Raw genomic sequence first — 19,712 nt, 5'->3', positions numbered from 1 at the left:
TTTTAATATAGAGACAGATATCGACTTTATAAAATAATATTAAACATGACATTTGGACACTTGATGATACTTGTACAACATAGTTTTATTTTTCTTTAGTTCCATGCAAAATCACTGAAAAGTGCAATGGTTGACAGCAGGGTGCAGATGCTGTTTGTTGTTGTTGTTGTTCTGGTGTTCTGTCTGTCTGAGTAAATCATGAGAAGAATGTGAGCGCTGCAGTGTGACAGTAGCATATCAAAGAAAACACATTGATGAAAGAGTCTGGAGATGGTCAAAGCCAACCCAGTCTTCCTTAACCCGTCTACTACAGACGGTCTTTACAAGGAATCATATTCACTGAGAAATCAAATCAAGCAGTAAAGTTCTGTTAGAGATCAACATATCTTACACCAAAATATGCATCTTTTCGCTCCTTTATCAACATAACTGCACATTCAGTAGTGTCTGATGCGGTCTCATATATTTGTCTAAAAAATGTTTTTTATTGTTTCTTAAAACATTAAAATTTTTGCAGGTTGAATAATAGAGCATGGTAAATGTACTGTGTGCTCTTTAGAGTCAAATAATATCTTCCACTGAATGCAGCGGAACAAAGTTTTGGGCGAGTCTCACGAAACCTGTAAAAAAAAATAGACTAACATAGAGTTAGAATAATTTTGCAAAAAAAAAAATCTATATAATTAGCATGAAGAGAATAATAAATTTAATAAATATTGCAATAATGAATGTGTCTTTGTGTGTGCAAATAAATAACTGATTTATTACAACCTTCAGTTTAGGCTGATTTAATTTAATTTGATTTAATTGTCAATGTGAGAAAAACAGGATTTATTTTCTTCATGCAATGCATTTTTATTTTGGGGGAAATTTAAATAATCCTAAAAAAAGAGGTTCAAATAACTGAAAAAAAAGAACTGGTGACATATGAGATTCACCTGTTTCTGGACTCTTCTTATTAATTAAGATGTATGTCTTGAAATATTATCAAATTGCAACAAAGTACACATACCTATCCATCTATTAAAATAAACAGAGTCTGATAAGCTAAGGCAGTGTATTTGTGTATCAAACACTATGAGAAAATCTCAAATCCTTCCACTCTCAAAGAAAAACTGAAACTACAACATAATCCTACTCTATATATGCTTTAAAAGAGCATCAGGTCAGGCTGTTATGCTCTTGATGTACAATAAAAGTGTCGTTTGTAAAGATAGCAGCTTCATTAAAGATCACCCCCTCATTACCCAACAGATATTTAAATACAGTACGAGTCTGAACAGATACACACAGAAATCAACCAAACCGAACACATCTCATAATCACTGGATTTATGGCACTGGCGGTGTTGTAGACAGCTCCATTATTTGTCGTTTCCAAAGTCAGTTCACAGTTTTGTTTTAAAACGTCTTGTAGATTCTAAAAATATATTTCTATATTTAAAGATTGGGTTGTGTTTTCAGAAGTGTGCCATGTTCCAGCTCAAGGCCTGGTTGCACAGTGCTTCAGAGTCGCTCAATCTTCCTCCCTGCGTTGAGACAGAGAGAAAAGCTTCGTTTGAACCATCAAACACTGCTGTACTGCATCTGACACAGCTCAACTGAAACATACTTACCATTGCTTATTACAACGCAGCTATTCTTGTAAAGTCAACTGGAAAAAACAGAATAGAAAAAGCACTGAATTGCTGGAGTGTTCCTCATAAGGCTTTACCACGCTAAAATGATTTGATACCATACATGAGAAGGAAGAAGTGTGTAGGAAGGAATTTGCGGTAATAGTTGTGGCACATTCCAATGTTTGTACAGATGCACGGTAAAAATGAACATCATCTCGCCACTCAAAAACAGGTGCCTGGAAGCAGCCCGGGGATATGTTCATTACAATGAAATATCCATTTGGTTTAATGGATACTTCATTTCTATATCTTCTAATTTCTATGGCAATTAAAAAGAAATCAAATTTGATTTACGATGCAGTGCACACCGTTGGCATATTTCCCAGAACATCCAAAGTTTGCTGCTTAAAAATGGCTTTGGGGCAGATGACAATATGGGTGCGAATACAGAAACATTGGAGATATTATTTATCTTTTCTGGGGGTTTTAAACCGCTTGTTGCATGTATTATTGAATTTAAAGGCGAAAATAATGCTGACAAATGTTTGAGGATTTTTTATTTTGTTTTTAATGCATTAAAAATGTTCACAAGCTGCATTTATTTGATCAAAAATATAGTAAAAACGGCACTAGTGTGAAATATTATTATGATTTAAAAGAACTGTTTTCTATTACAATATATTTTAAAATGTCACTTATTCCTGTGGTGCTAAGCTGAATTTTCAGCATCATTCCTCCAGTCTTCAGTGTCACATGATCTTTCAGAAATCATTCTGATATTCTGATTTGCTGCTCAAGCAACATTTTATTATTATGATGCAAATTTTGCTACCACTTTCGCATCATAATAATGCAAAGATTATAAATAGGGGTAAAACGATGACTATTGATTTGCGTATTCCAGTGTTTACCACATGCTCTGGTACACATATTCATTTGGACAGAAGCTGATCTTTCTTCTGCATTACTGTTTTTGCTTTGAAATCCCCTAGAAGGAGTTTTTTTGTGGGCCTTTGTATATGTTTAAGTGTCTCACCAGGACGTTCTTGTCCTGCTCCAGCTTCAGCTCTCTGTTCAGCTGTTTTTCCAGATCGTGTCCATAGAAATCCCCAGACTCCAGCTTACCTGCTGCCCTGTGAGACCAGAAACACTGTTAACACGCACCCAGGGGATCTGGACAGCACGGGATTCTCCCGTTAGCAGGTGAAAACAGCAGCTGTTTTTGTTACCCTGATCTTGGAGAGCCCCTGGCGTGGAGAACGTCTGATGATGGGAACGTGAGGTCTGTTTCACTCCCCGCCTCTAAACATGGTTCAACATCAGAGAATGACTCATTCTAGAATTAGAATCAAACATGTGTATAAACCTGATGTTACCTGAGTTCAGTTCTTTCACCAATGAAGACATTGTGTTGGTTATGGAGTCGGCAGCTACCAGGAGATCATTTCTGAAGTTCCTTCTGGAGCCTTTAATCAAGAAATACAATTATTTTATATTTAATATTTTTTTAATATAAATATAAATGCGTTTTCAGTGTTGATAATAATCAGAAATGTTTCTTGAGCAGTGAATCAGCATATTAGAATGATTTCTGAAGGATCATGTGACACTGGAGACCGGAGTAATGATGCTGAAAAATTTTTCAGTTTATTCAAATATAAAACAGATATTTTAAACAATAATAATATTGCACTATTTTACTGTTTTTACTGTATTATTGAGGAAATAAAAACATCCTTGAGCATAAGACTTCTTTCAAAATCATTGATTTAATTTATTTTTTATATTTTTTGGCTAGAAGCATAATATGCATTATTCAGGTATAAAATTAATTTATTATTATTTAATAGTTGCTACTTCAAAATGTAATAATTTTACTTAATATATTAAAAATGTATGGTTTTGATTTAAAGATAAGTGCATTTGAGAACACACTTTAACTAAAAAATTATGCTTTTGGGTTCAATGTGGTTTCCATGAAATCACTAAATAAACAAAAGCAGTTTTTAAACGGAATCTAGAAACGCAATCTCATTCCAAAATAATTATGTTGCTGCATAATCCATTTTATTGCTTGAACACAAATGCAAATCTCACATTTGTGCTTTTGTATGCTCTGGTGTATTTCATCTGTTTTTGAATAAACTCTCCAGTGTTTTATTTTGAAAGCACAAGAGGAACAGATTTGTTACCCTGAGTGAAGGCCTGCTGCACCTCTCCTCCCAGGCCCATGAGCGAGTCCTGAGGTGTCTGACTGGGGGTGGTATTGCTGGATGTTGATTGGACGGGCATGGGGATGGGTGTGGTATTGCCAGACACTGATTGGATGGATGTGTTGATGGTGTGGCTGGGGGAGGAGCGAGGGGAGGGGCCAGTGCCCTGGTTCTAGGATACAAAAAGAGATTATACAAATGTAGTGTTAAACCTGTTCTGTTATTGTTTATAAAATAAATTATAAAAAATAAATTTTATTCATTGAAATAAAGCTGCAATTAATTAAAATATAAACATCAGATGAAAAGCTTACTTTAAGTTGAGTTTAAATGTCAATTTAAGTTCAAATGTGAAATATTGCCTTGGCAACTAACTGAAAACAATTTTTATAAGTACTTAAAAAAAAAAATAGAAATGTCAAAAAACAAAAACAAATCTAAAATACATTAAAGGCTGATTAAAAATATTAATAATACTAGATTTGTTTTTGCCAATCATTCATGTCTATAGCACAAACAATGAAAATAATTCACATCATAATGTATTATTAATATGTTATTAATATGTAGAGTATGTAACTGACAACGTCAAATGTGATCCTGAACCACAAAACCAGTCATTAGTGTAAACTATTCCAAACTGAGAATTATATTATCTGAATAAATAAGCTATCACTGATGAATAGTTTGTAATGATAGGACAACATCTGGCCGAGATACAACTGTCTGAAAATCTGGAATCTGAGGGTGCACAAAACACTAAATAGAGAAAATCACCTTTAAAGTTGTCCAAATGAATTCTTAGCTATGCATATTACTAATCAAAAATGAAAGTTTGATATATTTACAATAGGAAATGTACAAAATATCTTCATGAAACATGATCTTTAGATAATATTAGAAAGATTCTTGGCATAAAATAAAAATTTCTAATTTTGACCCATACAATGTATGTTTGATAATTGCTACAAATATAACCCAGCGACTTGAGACTGTTTTTGTGCTCCAGGGTCACATATGTAGTCTGTCTGACGGCATGCATTTATTTAGATTTGTGATATGCTAAATGAACAAATGTAAGTTCTGGATGCCAAAGACACAACCAACACAAACATTTCATAGGTTTAATATTAGGAAGAACAGACACACAACACACAGTTAATCTCAAATCAGCTGAAGTATATTAACACACAGTTTTGTTACTAGACTCTGAGACTTACGGCTCTTTTTAGCTCTTCTTCCTGTAGATGGAGTAGTTCAGCACATTAACATGGAACTCTGCATTTCTATTTCACTTTATAAAATCATGTCATCATTATTTGTTGTGTGTTTGTGTGTGATCTTCACCTTTAACAGAAGCATGAGCTGCTCTAGTTGGACCATGAGTTCTCTACGGCTGTCCTGAAGGGACGACATCCTCTGCTCCAACTCCTCTTTCCTCTGCCTGAGACACAGTCGGACAAAGAGAGCATGCTGTTATCAATATAACTTTGACATTAACCAAAAAACATTGCGGATCCATGAACAACCTGATTTTTGACACTATTTCCATGTGCTATTTACCACCATATTAAATACATCATACAAATTAGGTAATGGTGTAAACACACCCACACACCCCTTCAGTGTTGAACACAATTTGTAGAGTGTAGAGACAAGCAATGCCTGGTTATGTCAGTTTATGGATAGTTTATGAATAAGATACATAATGCAACATAACAATTCAACCAATCTGTTTGTATCAGATGCTTTCTACTTAAAAAAAAATGCCAATCAATAAAAACAACATAAAACACATTAAAATGAATATAATTGAATTATAAAAAAAAATAAACATAAATATAAATTAGGAACCATATTCTATAACATGGTACTAGCAGTAGGTTTTATTTACAGGTAAAATCTAATTTCTAAAAATTTTATTATGGTTTTTACAAAACCATCTATCAAGTTTATTATGAAAATAGTAATAAAGACAAATTTATAATCCATAATATAAACATTTACCATGGAATGGAATCATATTCTTAACTGTGGTATTTCCAATAGACTATCAAGAGGAGACTGCTAAAATCTAATTTCCATAAATATTAAAATGGCTTAAAACAAACTATGGTGTTAACGATGAAAATAGAAATGAAGACACATTTAGAAACCAAAGCTGGTGTTTAAGGATATAATAATATACATTTACCATAGTTCTTTCCTGGGAATCATATTCTTAACTGCGGTATTTGCAGAAGACTATCAATAATAGGTCAAATCTAATTTCTAATGGTTTTATAAAACAAACTATAGTGTTTATTCTCCGTTCTTCTTTCACATCTGAACTGGTGATGTTCACAAACAGGAAAGAGCCATGCGTGCTGTTGCAAACTGCTTTTAAAGTGCTTTCACTCATTCACCAGAAGAGCCATGATCAGGTTACATTCACTTTCAATGCTGTCTATCTCGTATCCATCAGTGTCTGTTGTTCACCACATCCCATCAGGTTACAGGTCTGATTCACGGCTGTGCGCTGTGTGTGTGTGTGTGTGCGCAGGTGTGTTTACCTGAGCAGTCTCAGTTCAGCCAGTAGCGTTGGGTTTTGTTGGCTTTTGTCTAACGGAGGCTGGGAAGCTTCTTCATGTTGTAGTCTCAGGCGTTGGATCTCTTGCAAAATCTCCCTGAAAACACACAATTTATTCATTGTAAGAATGCTGATTCAAAGTTTGCAATACTAAAATAAACCGACTCAAACTCACTTGTTCTTGTTCTCTAGCTCGGCGATAAGTTGTCGCTGTTGTTTGTTGGAGTCCAGACAGAGAGAGATGTCCGCTGGGACTCTGGTCTTCTGTTAACAGTTGTCAGGTTGTATACAAGGTTAATGAGTTGTTTACATCTATTTATTTTCACATATTCGTTATAATTAAAGAAGAAGTGTGTAATTTCTGAGCACAATTTTTCAGACAGGTTTCCCAAACAATCCAATTGCCATCAATCTATTAATGGAAAAGAAAAAAAAAAAACAATCTTGTCTGATTTACTTTATAGCAGTTTCGCAAAAGTATGGTATTAATATTTGATGAATAATAGAATGTTTCTCTGAGCAAGTGCTCTGATTGGCTGTCCTACCGCTGCAGCTCCATCAGCAGCCAATCGGGAGGCGTAACGGGCAATGAGGAAGTGCTCATCATCTTGGGTTTTACAGCTCTCCTGGAAACTGTCAATCACAGAAAAGGGTGGAGCTCGGTCATCTTTATAGTTACCAGTATAGAAGGACAAAAGAACTTACTGTAATATTATATATACTGATATATATATATATATATATATATATATATATATATATATATATATATATATATATATATATATATATATATATATATATATATATTAGTAACCTATGCAAAGCTCAAGCATTAAAAGTAAACAAACCAGTGGTTCAGTCATTCATCCTGTACAAAGTTTTGTTGTTTTCTTGCACTAACCTTCATGTATGTGTGTGTGTGTGTGTGCGTGTGTGTGTGTGTGTGTGTGTGTGTGCACGCGTGTACACAGTTTACATACATATGCATGAAGGATAGAGCTACAAAACTTTGTTTTGTTTTAAAATGCACAGTTTTACCAACTGTTTTTTTTTTTTTTTTTTTTATATACAGAGAAGTTTAAGGAAGTAAAATGAGCCTTTGTGAATCAAAATTAGATCATTTTAAAGAACTTATCCACCAGTACTTTCCTAATCACAAAAATGATAGCATTTCCAGCACTGTAAACACATTTCAGGATCTAAGCAAATCATGAAGACCACAGAGCCCCAGTTTCCCAAAAAAGCACTGCAAGCAAAGCAAGGATAATCATAATATCAGAAACCTTTGCTGGGAAACACAACCATAGCTAAGGGTTTAGCCTAGCGAGAAAACAAATGTAGCCATTCATTCAGAGATACTGGTGACTCTGAGATCCATCATAATCAGCTCCTTGTTTAAATACTAGTAGCTGAAAATGGATAATTGCTTGTGTATTTTCTGTTGTTGCACATCAAATAGACATGAATCTTGCCAAAAATTCCATGCACTTCTACACAAAATTCACACACACAAAAAAGCCTGTATATAAAAATCAATCATATCTGTCATATATTAATCAAATTAAAGGTTTACATACTATTTGAATAATGGATGGGAACAAAATATTTTTCTAAATTATAGGGCAAATTAGAGTTTGGGATGGACTCGTTTAAGTTGGCAGTATTTAAGCAAAGGGATGCTATTAATAGTTCTCATTTTGAACTACTGTGTTCATACATCTGGTGCAACAGAGCGCTACAGTGATCAGCACTTTGTTTCTGCAGCACAGTTATGGATGTATTCTTTCTATTCATTTTCACCATAGCCAATTAAAAATCCATGAACCCGACCAATACACGCTCAAGAGAATCATAGCAACATGTGCTTGCTTGTAGCAAAAATGCATGAAAATCTGAACGAAAGTACATACAAATAGAATAATAAGGGACTTCTCATCCCATGAATATTATAGTTATAGTTATCAGAAAAGAAATTGCATTGACAACATGGATTCTATAGAAATCAAACTCATAACCTTGGTGTTGCTAACAACACTATCTACTATTTGGAATGACATAATTAGAATAAACAATTTATATATAGATATATATAACCACTTTCATGCATTTATAAAACTTATATTGTACAACAGCAACTTCTCTGATTGGTGAAATCTGGATATAATGTAGGATTACAGGTTGTGTAATTCTTCTCTGAGAGTTCAGCAATTAAATATGATCACACTCTATAGAAGCATATTTTATCTCTATAAACCCTCAAGGTAGTTCTGTACTGAAACGTTAATACATTAGCGCTAAAAGTAAATCTCTCTATGGGGAAAACCAAGAGCATTTTGACTTCCTGACTGCTGCGCTCTATAGCAGTGAAATCTAATATGTTTAACACAGAGTAAACACACTGCTTAAACACAATAAAAGCCTGGCCAGTTAGCAAGCTGCAAACACAAGACAACACTGTGGCCAGAACGGTCACCATCCCACATCTGATGTCCTTTCTAAAATGCAGAGATTATATTAGATACATTAAAACTGTATAATAACCTCCACTGTTTCCTCAAATGATAGTTTGACATTAACAATGTTACACTGAATTCTGGGTATTACCAGACTGACATGGTGACCCTGGAGCTCTAAAAACAGATTAGGGACAAGACTGCCACAGCAGACCGACAGCTCACACTGACCATGAACGGTCCTTTCGGAGGAGATTCACATAAAGTCCGATAAGCATGTGCTCATCAGCGAGCCTATCCGCAATATCGAGGCTGTACTGAACCCTGAAACCATGTTTCACAAACACAGAGATGAAAAATAATGTGGTATCACGATCTTCTCACGATTACACTATACAATTATGCATTATTTTAATGCATTAGTTATAATACAGAATGCAAATAGACTTCAGTTAAAGTTGAGATGACTTATTTAAAGAAATAGTCCATCCAAAAATTTTAATTTGCTGAAAACGTATAGGCCACCCAAGATGTAGTTGAGATTGTTTCTTCATCGGGAAAGATTTTGAGAAATTTAGCATCACCAATGGATCCTCTGCTGCGAATGGATGCCGTCAGATTGAGAGTCCAATCAGACTTACAAACATGCTGCTTCTCACTTGACAAGAAGATAGTTAAAGGACTGGATTATTGTGATGTTTTTATCAGCTGTTTGCACTCTCATTCTGACGGCACCCATTCACTGCAGAGGATCATATAATGCTAAATTTCTTTAAATCTTTTTCCATGAAGAAACAATCTCATCTACAGTACATCTTGAATGGCTTGAGGGTGATTACGTTTTCAGCTCATTTTAATTTTCGGGTAAAATATTCCTTTAACTTGATGCATGGGATGGAAGTACAATCCAAGTTAGTCTTTTATAAATTTGCAATGGATAAAGGACAAATTCTCAACATTAATTTTATTTTCTGAACCAAAGCCAATCAGGTACAAAACCACACAAAACCTTAAACAGCTGTACTTCAATCCCTCACAGCCTTGTTTTCATCTGCATCTACTCAAAACAGTCCCATGTATCCCATTACAAGATGATATTTACTCCTTGTTATTCCTTTATACACTTGTTGCGCTTACATCAGATAATAGTGACATTATTTCATCCAGGTTGACTTACCCTTTCCCTTTTAAAAGATCTGGGGTCGTCCGGGAAAACATTTGCTTCGTCTCATCGTGAGCACCTCTTTTTACCCAAAATGAGACATAAAAAAACTAATTAATAGGCAACACATATATACTTACACAAACCTGTTTAAAACACACCACAAAGAGATCAGAACATCTTTACAGCAGTTACTGTATTTTAGTAGAATTGATATACTATTATAGAATTTAGTAATTTAGTTTTATTTCAGTTTTCTTTTAAGTTTTAGTGCTTTCATTATTGCTATAAGTTTTTTTTAAAGATTTTAATTAAGTATTTTTAGTACTTCAGCTTATTTCAGTTAGTCACCAAGAAAATATTTCTAATTTTCATTGAAGTATACAATATTTAAAATCTATTCTATTTCACGTTTTATTTAACAAAATAGTAATAGTTTTAGTTTATTAGCAGCCTGTCTTACTGAACAGACATGATCTAAGCTCAGTTTCATGCTTGTAAACATACTCCTAAATAGCCTCACGTTTTGCTGGAGTAAGGGTTTCCTGAGGAAGGCATGGTGTGAGAGAGTATGAATTCACTTCCACTGGTCGCAGGTCGGGGAGGCCTGGAGAAAATGCAAACAACAATTGAGGCACTGCAATAAAAGTGTGTCTGTCTGCATAGTGTCAAACATAGGTTACAGTGCGTGTAAGATGATCCCCCCCCCCCATCAAAATATTGTGAAATCATATAACATGAGAATATATAACTATTCATCTCACTTTACTTACCATGTGTCCCTGTTTCGCAGCATAAAAGCAAAAACACAACGCAAGACAATGTTAGCATGCATAATTTATGTTACATGTAGTGTAATACATTTTACACGTAAAAGGATTATTCAAGCGAAATGTGTTGGATATGGTGATGTCTGAGTTTACATACACTACATGAGTGAGGTTGAGTGGTTTCTCGGATGTTTCGGAGAACGTCGGGTAAGGAGGCTCTCGACCGGAGGCACAACTCAGAGATTTACTGAGAGCGTCGGACAACTTCTTAGCTGGAGATTTCTGGAGCAAAATAAAGGACTGTACTGAACCAGAAGAGACAAGATTTATACAAATATACAGGAATATGTTTAATGGAACCATACTTTGAAAATCAGGATTTTCTTTGCTCTTTTATATATATATGTGTGTGTGTCTGTGTGTGTGTGTGTGTTTATGGAGACATACTCATAGAATATCAGAAGTGGTATTACTTAAAGGTTTTAAAGGTACTGTAAAAAATAATACGTTTAATTATAATAGTCAGAGACGGGGTAGAAAATGGTCATTTTTTATTTTGTAAATATTGTGGAAAATAAGTGTGTATTTATTTTCAGCAGTTTTCCACATTTAATTTCCCTGTAAGATTGAAATCTGTCAGATTTTATTAAAGAAATAGCTAATTTTATTCAGCAAGGATGTATTATATTGCTCAGACATTTATAATGTTACAAAATATTTATATTTCTAATAAATTCTGTTATTTTGAACATTCTATCATCAGAAAAATCTGGAATTTTTTTTTTTTATCATGAAGTATCATGAAATGTTACTCGAGCAGCAAATCAGAATATTAGAATGATTTCCAAAGGATCATGTGACACTGAAGACTGGAGTAATGATGCTGAAAATACAGCAGTACATCACAGAAATAAATTAGATTTTACAATATATTCAAATAGAAAACAGTTATTTAAAATTGCAATAATATTTCATGATATTCATTAGCTTTTACTGTATTTTGATCAAATAAATGCATTCTTGCTGAGCATTTCTTTCAAAAACATGAAAAATTCTTCCCATACACAAGAAAAGAAAAGTAAATTCTACCGGAGTGGCAAATTCAATGCTCATAGAGTTCAAATTAGATTAAGTGTAAAGTCATAAAGTGATTTGACTTCTGATTTCTGGCAAACACTGTCAAAGGCTGTTTGGATGACAGGACTCGTGCCGTCACTGACACTTACTCACAGTCACGTTCCCACATGGCCGTTCACCTACCCATGACATGTACTCCTTCATCTGGTGCTGGTTGCTATGGCTTCCCGAGGCATGGCCCCTCCAGAAACACTCTTGGCAGAGTTGGTAATTATCACATTGTTGGCACCGGTAGCGGAATCCCATCATGCTCTGGCTGTGGCAGTAGGAGCACTCCACAGGATGGAAGACTAGAGAAGAGCGAAATCAAGTCAACATTTCTAATTGAACGCTGTCACAATATTTGTCATTCATTTAAGTTATGAATGGCTGAAGGAAGTACTAACATATCGCTTAGCCTATGTATGGTTCGCTATAAAAATGAAATAAACATGCTTAAAGCGCACCGTTCTCAACATTTGCCAACCGATGCATCAGCGGTAACCAAACCAGACACTGAGGAGGAGGATCTGACATGAACGTGTCAAGAAACACATTGAGCGAGACCTTTTTCTGAGGAAGGACAGCAGTTAGTAAACAGATGAGTCAAATAAATACCATGTGCGTACAAGAGAAAAACAGTTTCGCTTTTTACATTTTCAAAAGAAATTGTGAATGGTGTTTGATGTTGACTGCAAGGACGCTGCTATTTGCAACTGGATGCTTTGCTTACTTGTAAAGTCTTGCTTACTGTGAAACTTTTCACCAGTTGTATTGTCCTCCATGCAAAAAAAAATAATAATAAGTAAAAAAAAGATTTTAAGATCATTTAAAGGGTTACTCCACCCCAAATTGACAATTCTGTCATTAATCACTTACCCCCATGTCGTTCCAAACCAATAAAAGCTTTGTTCATCTTTGTTTTGTTTTTACACGAAGAAAACAAAAATACTGAAAAAAGTCGCTAGTTTTATTTTATTCACATACAAACAGTATTCTCGTCACTTCATAACGTTACGGTTGAACCACTGATGGCAGATGAACTATTCTGATGATGCTTTCCATACTTTTCTGGACCTTGACATTATAATTTACTTGGGAGTCAATGGGACAGTCACAAGCCTCCCGGTTTTCATCCAAAATGTCTTAAATTGTGTTCCGAAGACGAACAAGTTTTAACAGGTTTGGAACGACATGGGGGTGATTAATGACTACATTTAAATTTTGCGGTGGAGTATCCCTTTAATGTTTTTTTATAAGTCTCTTATGCTTATCAAGGCTACATTTATTTGATCAAACATGCAGTAAAAAACTGTAGTATTGTGGAATATTTAAAATAACTGTATAATATTGTAAAATGTAAAATATTCCTGTGATGCCATGCTGATTTTTCAGCATCATTACTCCAGTCTTCAGTGTTCCTTTAGAAATCATTCAAATACGCTCAAAAGAACAGCATTTATGTGAAATAAAAATCTTTTGAAATATTATAAATGTCTTTAGTGTCACTTTTGATTAATTTAATGCATCCTTGTTGAATTATTATTAATTATGAATCATTATTCATTTTAATACTAAATAAATAAAAAAAAAAAAAAATGATTTGAATGATTGTGTCCGACAGCTTACATAAATAAGAAATAGTTTTAATAATTTATTATTATTATTATTTTATTATTAAGAGTCATTTCAAACCTCTTGTGGAAAACAGGTTCTTGTGGACTGCTCAGTATAACCAAAAGATGGTCCCTCAAAAACCGTCATGGGCAGTTTGAGTACCTCTCTTAGGAACTGGTCAAACTGGGAGTAGATCATCACTCCGTTTGGGTCTGATATCTGTGAAAATACATCTTGAGGAAAAAAGACAAGCAATCAATTTCATCAATTCTAATTTCTCATCAAATCAATTCTCATTTTCATTAATTTAATTTATATATATATATATATATATATATATATATATATATATATATATATATATATATATATATATATATATATATTTTTTTTTTTTTTTTTAATAAACTAAATTATTCTAGATCCAGGTAGCATAGCATGATACAGGTAGGAAAAAACTATTATTTAAATTTTATTTCAAATAAATGTTATTTTTATTCATTAAAAAAATCCCAGAAAAAAGTATCAGCCTTTATTAGCATAAGAGACTTTAAATTTATTTGTAAAAAATCTTACCAACCCCAAACAGTTTTGAACAGTTTTTCTGAACATTACTAGGAATGATTCACCAGAAAGAGAAGTTTTAGCTACACTGACAAGGTCATGAGAGGCGAATATGCCTCATGGCTAGAAGTGACTTTCAAGTAATGACAGCTGCTCTGACCTTTAAAATGATGATAGAATGATTAATCGAGTCCATTCACTTAAGCACTCATTAATCAGCATCAAACCATTGAACACACATCAGTTCAAAGGCAAATCCAAAGTGAAACTTACATCTTAGTTTATCCAAAATCTTCCCTCCACAGAGAGCAGCCAGGGCCATCTTCACCACAAAAACGGAGATCTTTCCCACTCCTTCCCTAAAAAAAGACACAATGAAGAGTCCTCGTGAAAGCTGCCATATACAGGAAATGAAGCTTCAAATGAACTTTTTTTCTTTCTACTCTTAAAGATATGTGAATACTATATGTCATCCATTCAGACAGATTTAAGGCAACTTCCTTACAGGTCGTAGGCCGCTAACAGGAAGTTGAGGAGGTATGAGATGGACTGGTCAACATTGATCTGGTGGGTTGTGGGCAAGCGCTTGTTTAGCTGGGAAAAGATGCTGGACAGTATTGCTTGCAAATGTGACACAGAGAACTCTGTGCTGAGGTCCATGGCGCAGAGTCTGTTTTCCCGGAAAACCTCGATAATATTCCAGATATCCACCAAATGCACTGCAAGAAGCACAAAACAAATGCCAAATGGAATCGCATCATTTTCAAAACATAAATGACAGTAAATACTAAATGGCGTAATGTAAAATCTTTGCATGAAACACCTGCACACTTACAATTGCACTTCTTCTGAATGAATCTCAGCTTGCATGCTGTCCTGTATGTGGCCAATCTGATAGAGTCCAGATCGAGTGCACCTGTGAGATCAAAAACATCACATCTAATGAACGTACATGGAAAAACATAAAGCTTAAATCAGCCAAAGACATTTTAGCTGGTTTAAGATAGTCAAGGTGTTGTTTAGGAGGCTTTGACCAAGCTTCAAAATCCTAAAACCTCTCTACCACCAGCAAAACAGACTAGACTGAACAGCTTGGCTAGGTTGAAAAACCACTGTATTTACAGTGTTTTAAATATTTTGTAACATTGTAAATGTCTTTACTGTCACTTCTGAGCAATTCAATGCATCCTTTCCGAATAAAAGTATTAAATTCTTTAAACTTATCAATATTTTCACCATTATCTCATAGCTTGAGTATGAAGTAAAAAAAAGAGGAATACATACGCATTTCAGCAAACAGTTGTCTTCTGTCTGCCATGGCACTGCTGTAGCTGCCTGACTTTTCGATCTTTCTGTAAAACATCACACATACAGAAAACAAAAGCGCAGTATGACAGGCGTCCCACAGCTGTGACGGCAAACGGGGCTGCAATGAGACCTTTTGAGCAATTAGTCTTCAGATTTGCACAAAATTATTTAACTATTATTGTGGGTAAAAACAACATCTATAATGTGTTACACCATTCTTCAAAGTTCTCCACTTCATATTTTAAAAGACTGACAGAAAAAATCTAATTCTCAAAAAAAAACTAAAAATACACAAACCATCCATGATGCATCTGCCTAATGTGATTTGCTTCTATCAAACGGTAGATGAAAAGTCTGACTGGACACACAACCTTTGACGTCAACAACAAAAGATACAGGAAGAATGTTGTCCTCCCTTTTAAAAGCTGATAATACTATTTACTTTGTTATTCTAACTATACACAATTATATCCATCATTCTACTACTTTTACCATTGTGTTTCCCTGCTGTCTGCAGCTTGTATTTCTTTTTAAAATGTATTCTAATAATTTTGTTGTATTAATAACTTTGCAAAATCATTTTTTTACAGTAGATTTGTACATTTCTGTTCAAAAAATTGGGGTCAGTATTTTTTAATGTTTGCAATAGAAGTCTCTTATGCTCACCAAGACTGTGCTTTTTAATTAAAAAATAATGTTGTATTTTCCTTCATAAATCATTCTAATAACGCTGATTTGGTGCTCAAGAATCACGCTGCTTAATATTATTTTTTTATTCAAGATTCTTTATGAATGTCTATACTGTCACTTTTATCAATTTAATCCATCCTTGCTAAATAAAAGTATGAATTTCTTTCTAAAAACACCTGCTGACCCTGAACCTTTGAATGGTAGTGTGTATACACTGTATTTATAGATATAATACTTTTTTACAGTGTAAAAAGAAATCCAACCAATGTCTTAGTAAATAGTTTTTTACCATCATGCACTTGCATCTCATAAAAACATGACAAAATGTTGCTCTGAGGAAGCTTTAAAATAAGGTTTTCCCTCCTCTTTAAAACTGCACCTGAACTTAAACCATGAAGTTAAACTCCCTCCTTCACAAAGCGTTTAATGCTCAATTAACTTTAAGGAATGTTCAATCACAATCCCAGAGATCCAAGAGTTCACAGGGACAAAGCGCTACAAATCCAGCCATCAATATCAAATTCACCTGTGGATGTGAAAAATATCCAGAATGCACTGCAAAAAATCAATCCATCAGTAACGTGACACTAATCTACCCTACTGATCTCACCTCAGAGATAAACAAGCTCCCACAGAGTAATTAAGCGTAATTTAGTGTTTTGGTTTGCTGTTTCAACGCCGCATCTATCATGTTAAACCAACTGGAAGAGATCTACACAAACTAATGCTTTAAAAAAGAGCCAAACTATCACAAAAACACAGAAAAAAACCCAAAGCAGATACCCTTCGGAAAGCACCATGATCCTCTTCTAGCTTATTTATGAGCGACCACAACAAGTCCACAACTTTTAATAAAGCTTTTCGTCTGGTCGAATCAACAAAAGTGGCCCATAGAGTTCTTGGCAGCCGACTGAAATAAGAGCCAGTCAGGATCCAGCATGTGTCACCTCTATCTTTAACTTCCAATGAGCGAGACTCACATTCTTGTTGGGCCTAGACGGCTGGTTCAGATCTGGTTGCAAGTTTGTTCCGTCTCCTAACCCTAGGCCTGGTCCTGCCTGAACGGCCCGTGGTAGTTGTTTGCAGTTTAAAGACTCTCTGTGTGAAATTATTAGGCAAAATGATGAGGCTACGCAAGAATGGCTCGCTAGAGAAGACTGTAATTCAAGCCCTCTAATGGGACATTTCTAGAGAGATCCCATATTTCACAGTCGGTCTTCTAATCTTTTTCTCTCTCTCTCTTTCTCCTTTTATTGTGGCTCTGGGATCTCCGAGCCTATAAATATCCTTTTGGACAGTCAGTGGCATCCAGGCATTTTGAGCCAGACTCCTTTTTTTGTCACTCTCTGTGGGTGATTTATTTAGCATGGCAGGTTGAATGAAAAACATAAAATAGTGGTTTTTGATTTGGCTCACCCTTGAAGTCGGTTGGCATATAGGACATACAGATCTGACCTGGAGGACAAAGTCATGTTCTACATAAAGCAGCTGTTCAGAGTATCTTCACCGAGTAATTAGTGCTGGATTACTTGCATTAAACCGTCTATGGGAGTAACTGATAGCAGCTAATGCTATTGCATTTTTCCAAAACCACATAATGCATCTATTTGAGAAAAGCCATTCCTAGATAACAGACGAAGCTGACATTAATACAGGCTGAAATTAAATATATGCGTACATATGTTTGTTTTTATATTATTTAGATTTATATCTTATATGAATTGTTATATATTTGTGTATTATATATATATATATATATATATATATATATATATATATATATATATAAGCCATTCATAATAGTAAATACACACATACAGTAAGTAAATCACATTTTGCCATTATTTACCAATTTTATATGCAGTTAAATATGCAGTTTATGGAAATATCAATCAATTCAAATGTCTGAGTGAAAAGAGATTTTGTTTACTTTTGCACATTTAGTTCTGTCTTGGGCTGCTGTGAAAGCTGTGAATTGGATTCCATGAGAACTCTATCCGCAGCAAAGTGAACCATTACTCAACCTAACTGCTTTTTCCACCAATCAGACACAGTAACTGTCCGTATGCTCTGATTGTCATGGTACCGCCATGAAGCAGCACAGAACTCTGGGTAAAGTCTCGCAGCCCATTCAGACTATGATTTACAGAAAAGTCATTATAATGTTGTCTTCTGCATGCATTTTATTAGATTGATTAATATAATGATGCACTTCAAAAACAACATGCAGTCTATTTTCATACCATTACACACAAAATGAAGAAATAACTTTTGGTGAACTGTGCATGCAGACCCTAATATAGCCTATTTTCCAAATGTCTTACTATTCAAATTTCATTTAAAGTACAGAAAATGCTAATCAGATGGCAACAATGTTTATGTTTACAGTATAAAGGCAATTATTAAGATAGGTATTTACTAACTAAGGGGAATTTGATTAGGTAAAACAGTAAACCAACACGCACTCACTGCATTTAAACCAATCCTCAACCAAATGCATGTAATTATATAAATAAATTACGCATGCAGAAATAAGCAGAATTTGAGTACTTCAATATTACCACAATTCATACAGCTAAATATCATAGTTCTGGCACTGCATCCGATGATTGAGGACATGATGTTCCAGATACACACTATTAATATCATACTTGCAGAGTCTGCATCGTGCCTGTTCAGTACTGTGGAGCGTTCACAATGAATTGAAGCTCTCGAGCTCTGTGCACTTGCTACTCACCAAACGCCTGTCATCGCCAAAACGGGATTCAATTCAGCTCCTCTGCGTTCACTGAAGCCCATCTGCACTAAAATGGGCTTTATCGACGAGAATTTCGGCGTTTGAAGACAGAAGTCTGTTTTCGTTCGCATCAGACTCTCAGAGAGCGCCGCGGATCTCAGACCTCTGCTGCTCATTTGCTTTGATGTGACGTAATGCGCTTCTCGCGATGACGTAATGCGGAATCTCGCCACTGAAGACAACCATCAGTGCTCTGGTGATAACTTTAAATGTGAAACCAATTATTTATTATGAGTAGACAAAAATATAGAAACAATTCTAAACTTCATTATCCTGAACGACAGGTTCTTTATTCATAAATGTCGACTGTCCAAATGTATTTCTCATTCTTTTAATTACGTCTTTTAAACTTGTAAAAAATGTAAAAGGTAATTCCATTGTTACATATTGTGAATCTGTATTTGAATGAATTTGTATCTTGTGAATCTTGTCTTTTGTGTCTGGTTTAGTACGGTTTATAATTCTTAAAAAAAAAAAAAAATAAATAAAACCTTGCAGAAATATTGATAAATATTAGTAGAATGTGTTTTTCTTGATTTTATGTGACAAAAGGTTATGAGCATAAATTTTGTGTTGCAAATGTTTTTTTTTTTCTTGATTAAATCTATATGTATATATAGCTATATATATATAACAAAGAAGTTTTGAACCCTTTTTTTCCTTTTCTTTTTTTCACTGTGGCGCGGCGCAATGCTTTTCATCACTCAGACCCTGAATAAACTTGATACGTGATTGCATTCGCTATTCAACATCAAAACCTTCGCAACCCTGAAAGGCTTTTTTCACTTTCTCACTTTTGTCTATTGTGTCAGCGGTGAATGAAGGCCTCCCT

General features: G+C 34.5%; 1 protein-coding gene across 6 annotated transcripts; it reads right to left on the bottom strand.

Moving 5' to 3' along the window:
* Nucleotides 1–64: 64 nt before the first annotated feature.
* LOC128013503 (dystrobrevin alpha) lies at nt 65–19,015 on the bottom strand. 6 transcript variants are annotated; one of them, XM_052596547.1, is made up of 23 exons: nt 18,821–19,015; nt 15,370–15,437; nt 14,921–15,001; nt 14,591–14,804; nt 14,359–14,444; nt 13,600–13,754; nt 12,372–12,477; nt 12,049–12,215; nt 10,946–11,070; nt 10,542–10,625; nt 10,034–10,099; nt 9,088–9,180; nt 6,946–7,033; nt 6,576–6,664; nt 6,384–6,497; nt 5,179–5,275; nt 5,052–5,072; nt 3,811–4,003; nt 2,995–3,084; nt 2,848–2,920; nt 2,655–2,751; nt 1,616–1,653; nt 65–1,528 (listed from the first exon to the last, which is right to left on the bottom strand). In XM_052596547.1, the coding sequence occupies exons 2-22, from the start codon at nt 15,401–15,403 to the stop codon at nt 1,636–1,638; spliced, it is 2,091 nt and encodes a 696-aa protein (XP_052452507.1). In that variant the 5' UTR covers nt 15,404–15,437; nt 18,821–19,015; the 3' UTR covers nt 65–1,528; nt 1,616–1,635. The 6 variants fall into 6 exon arrangements, 5 of the variants coding, with proteins under 5 accessions (XP_052452507.1, XP_052452508.1, XP_052452505.1 ...); XM_052596548.1 differs by having other exon boundaries at nt 15,370–15,433; XM_052596545.1 differs by lacking the exon at nt 18,821–19,015 and adding an exon at nt 16,867–17,644.
* Between the last annotated feature and the right edge of the window lie 697 nt (nt 19,016–19,712).

This window comes from Carassius gibelio, chromosome B24, assembly GCF_023724105.1.
Source record: "Carassius gibelio isolate Cgi1373 ecotype wild population from Czech Republic chromosome B24, carGib1.2-hapl.c, whole genome shotgun sequence".
In the NCBI taxonomy this organism is placed as follows: Eukaryota; Metazoa; Chordata; class Actinopteri; order Cypriniformes; family Cyprinidae; genus Carassius; species Carassius gibelio.
The sequence above is the reverse complement of the archived record's forward strand: the minus strand, read 5'-3'. Positions and strand labels throughout refer to the sequence as shown.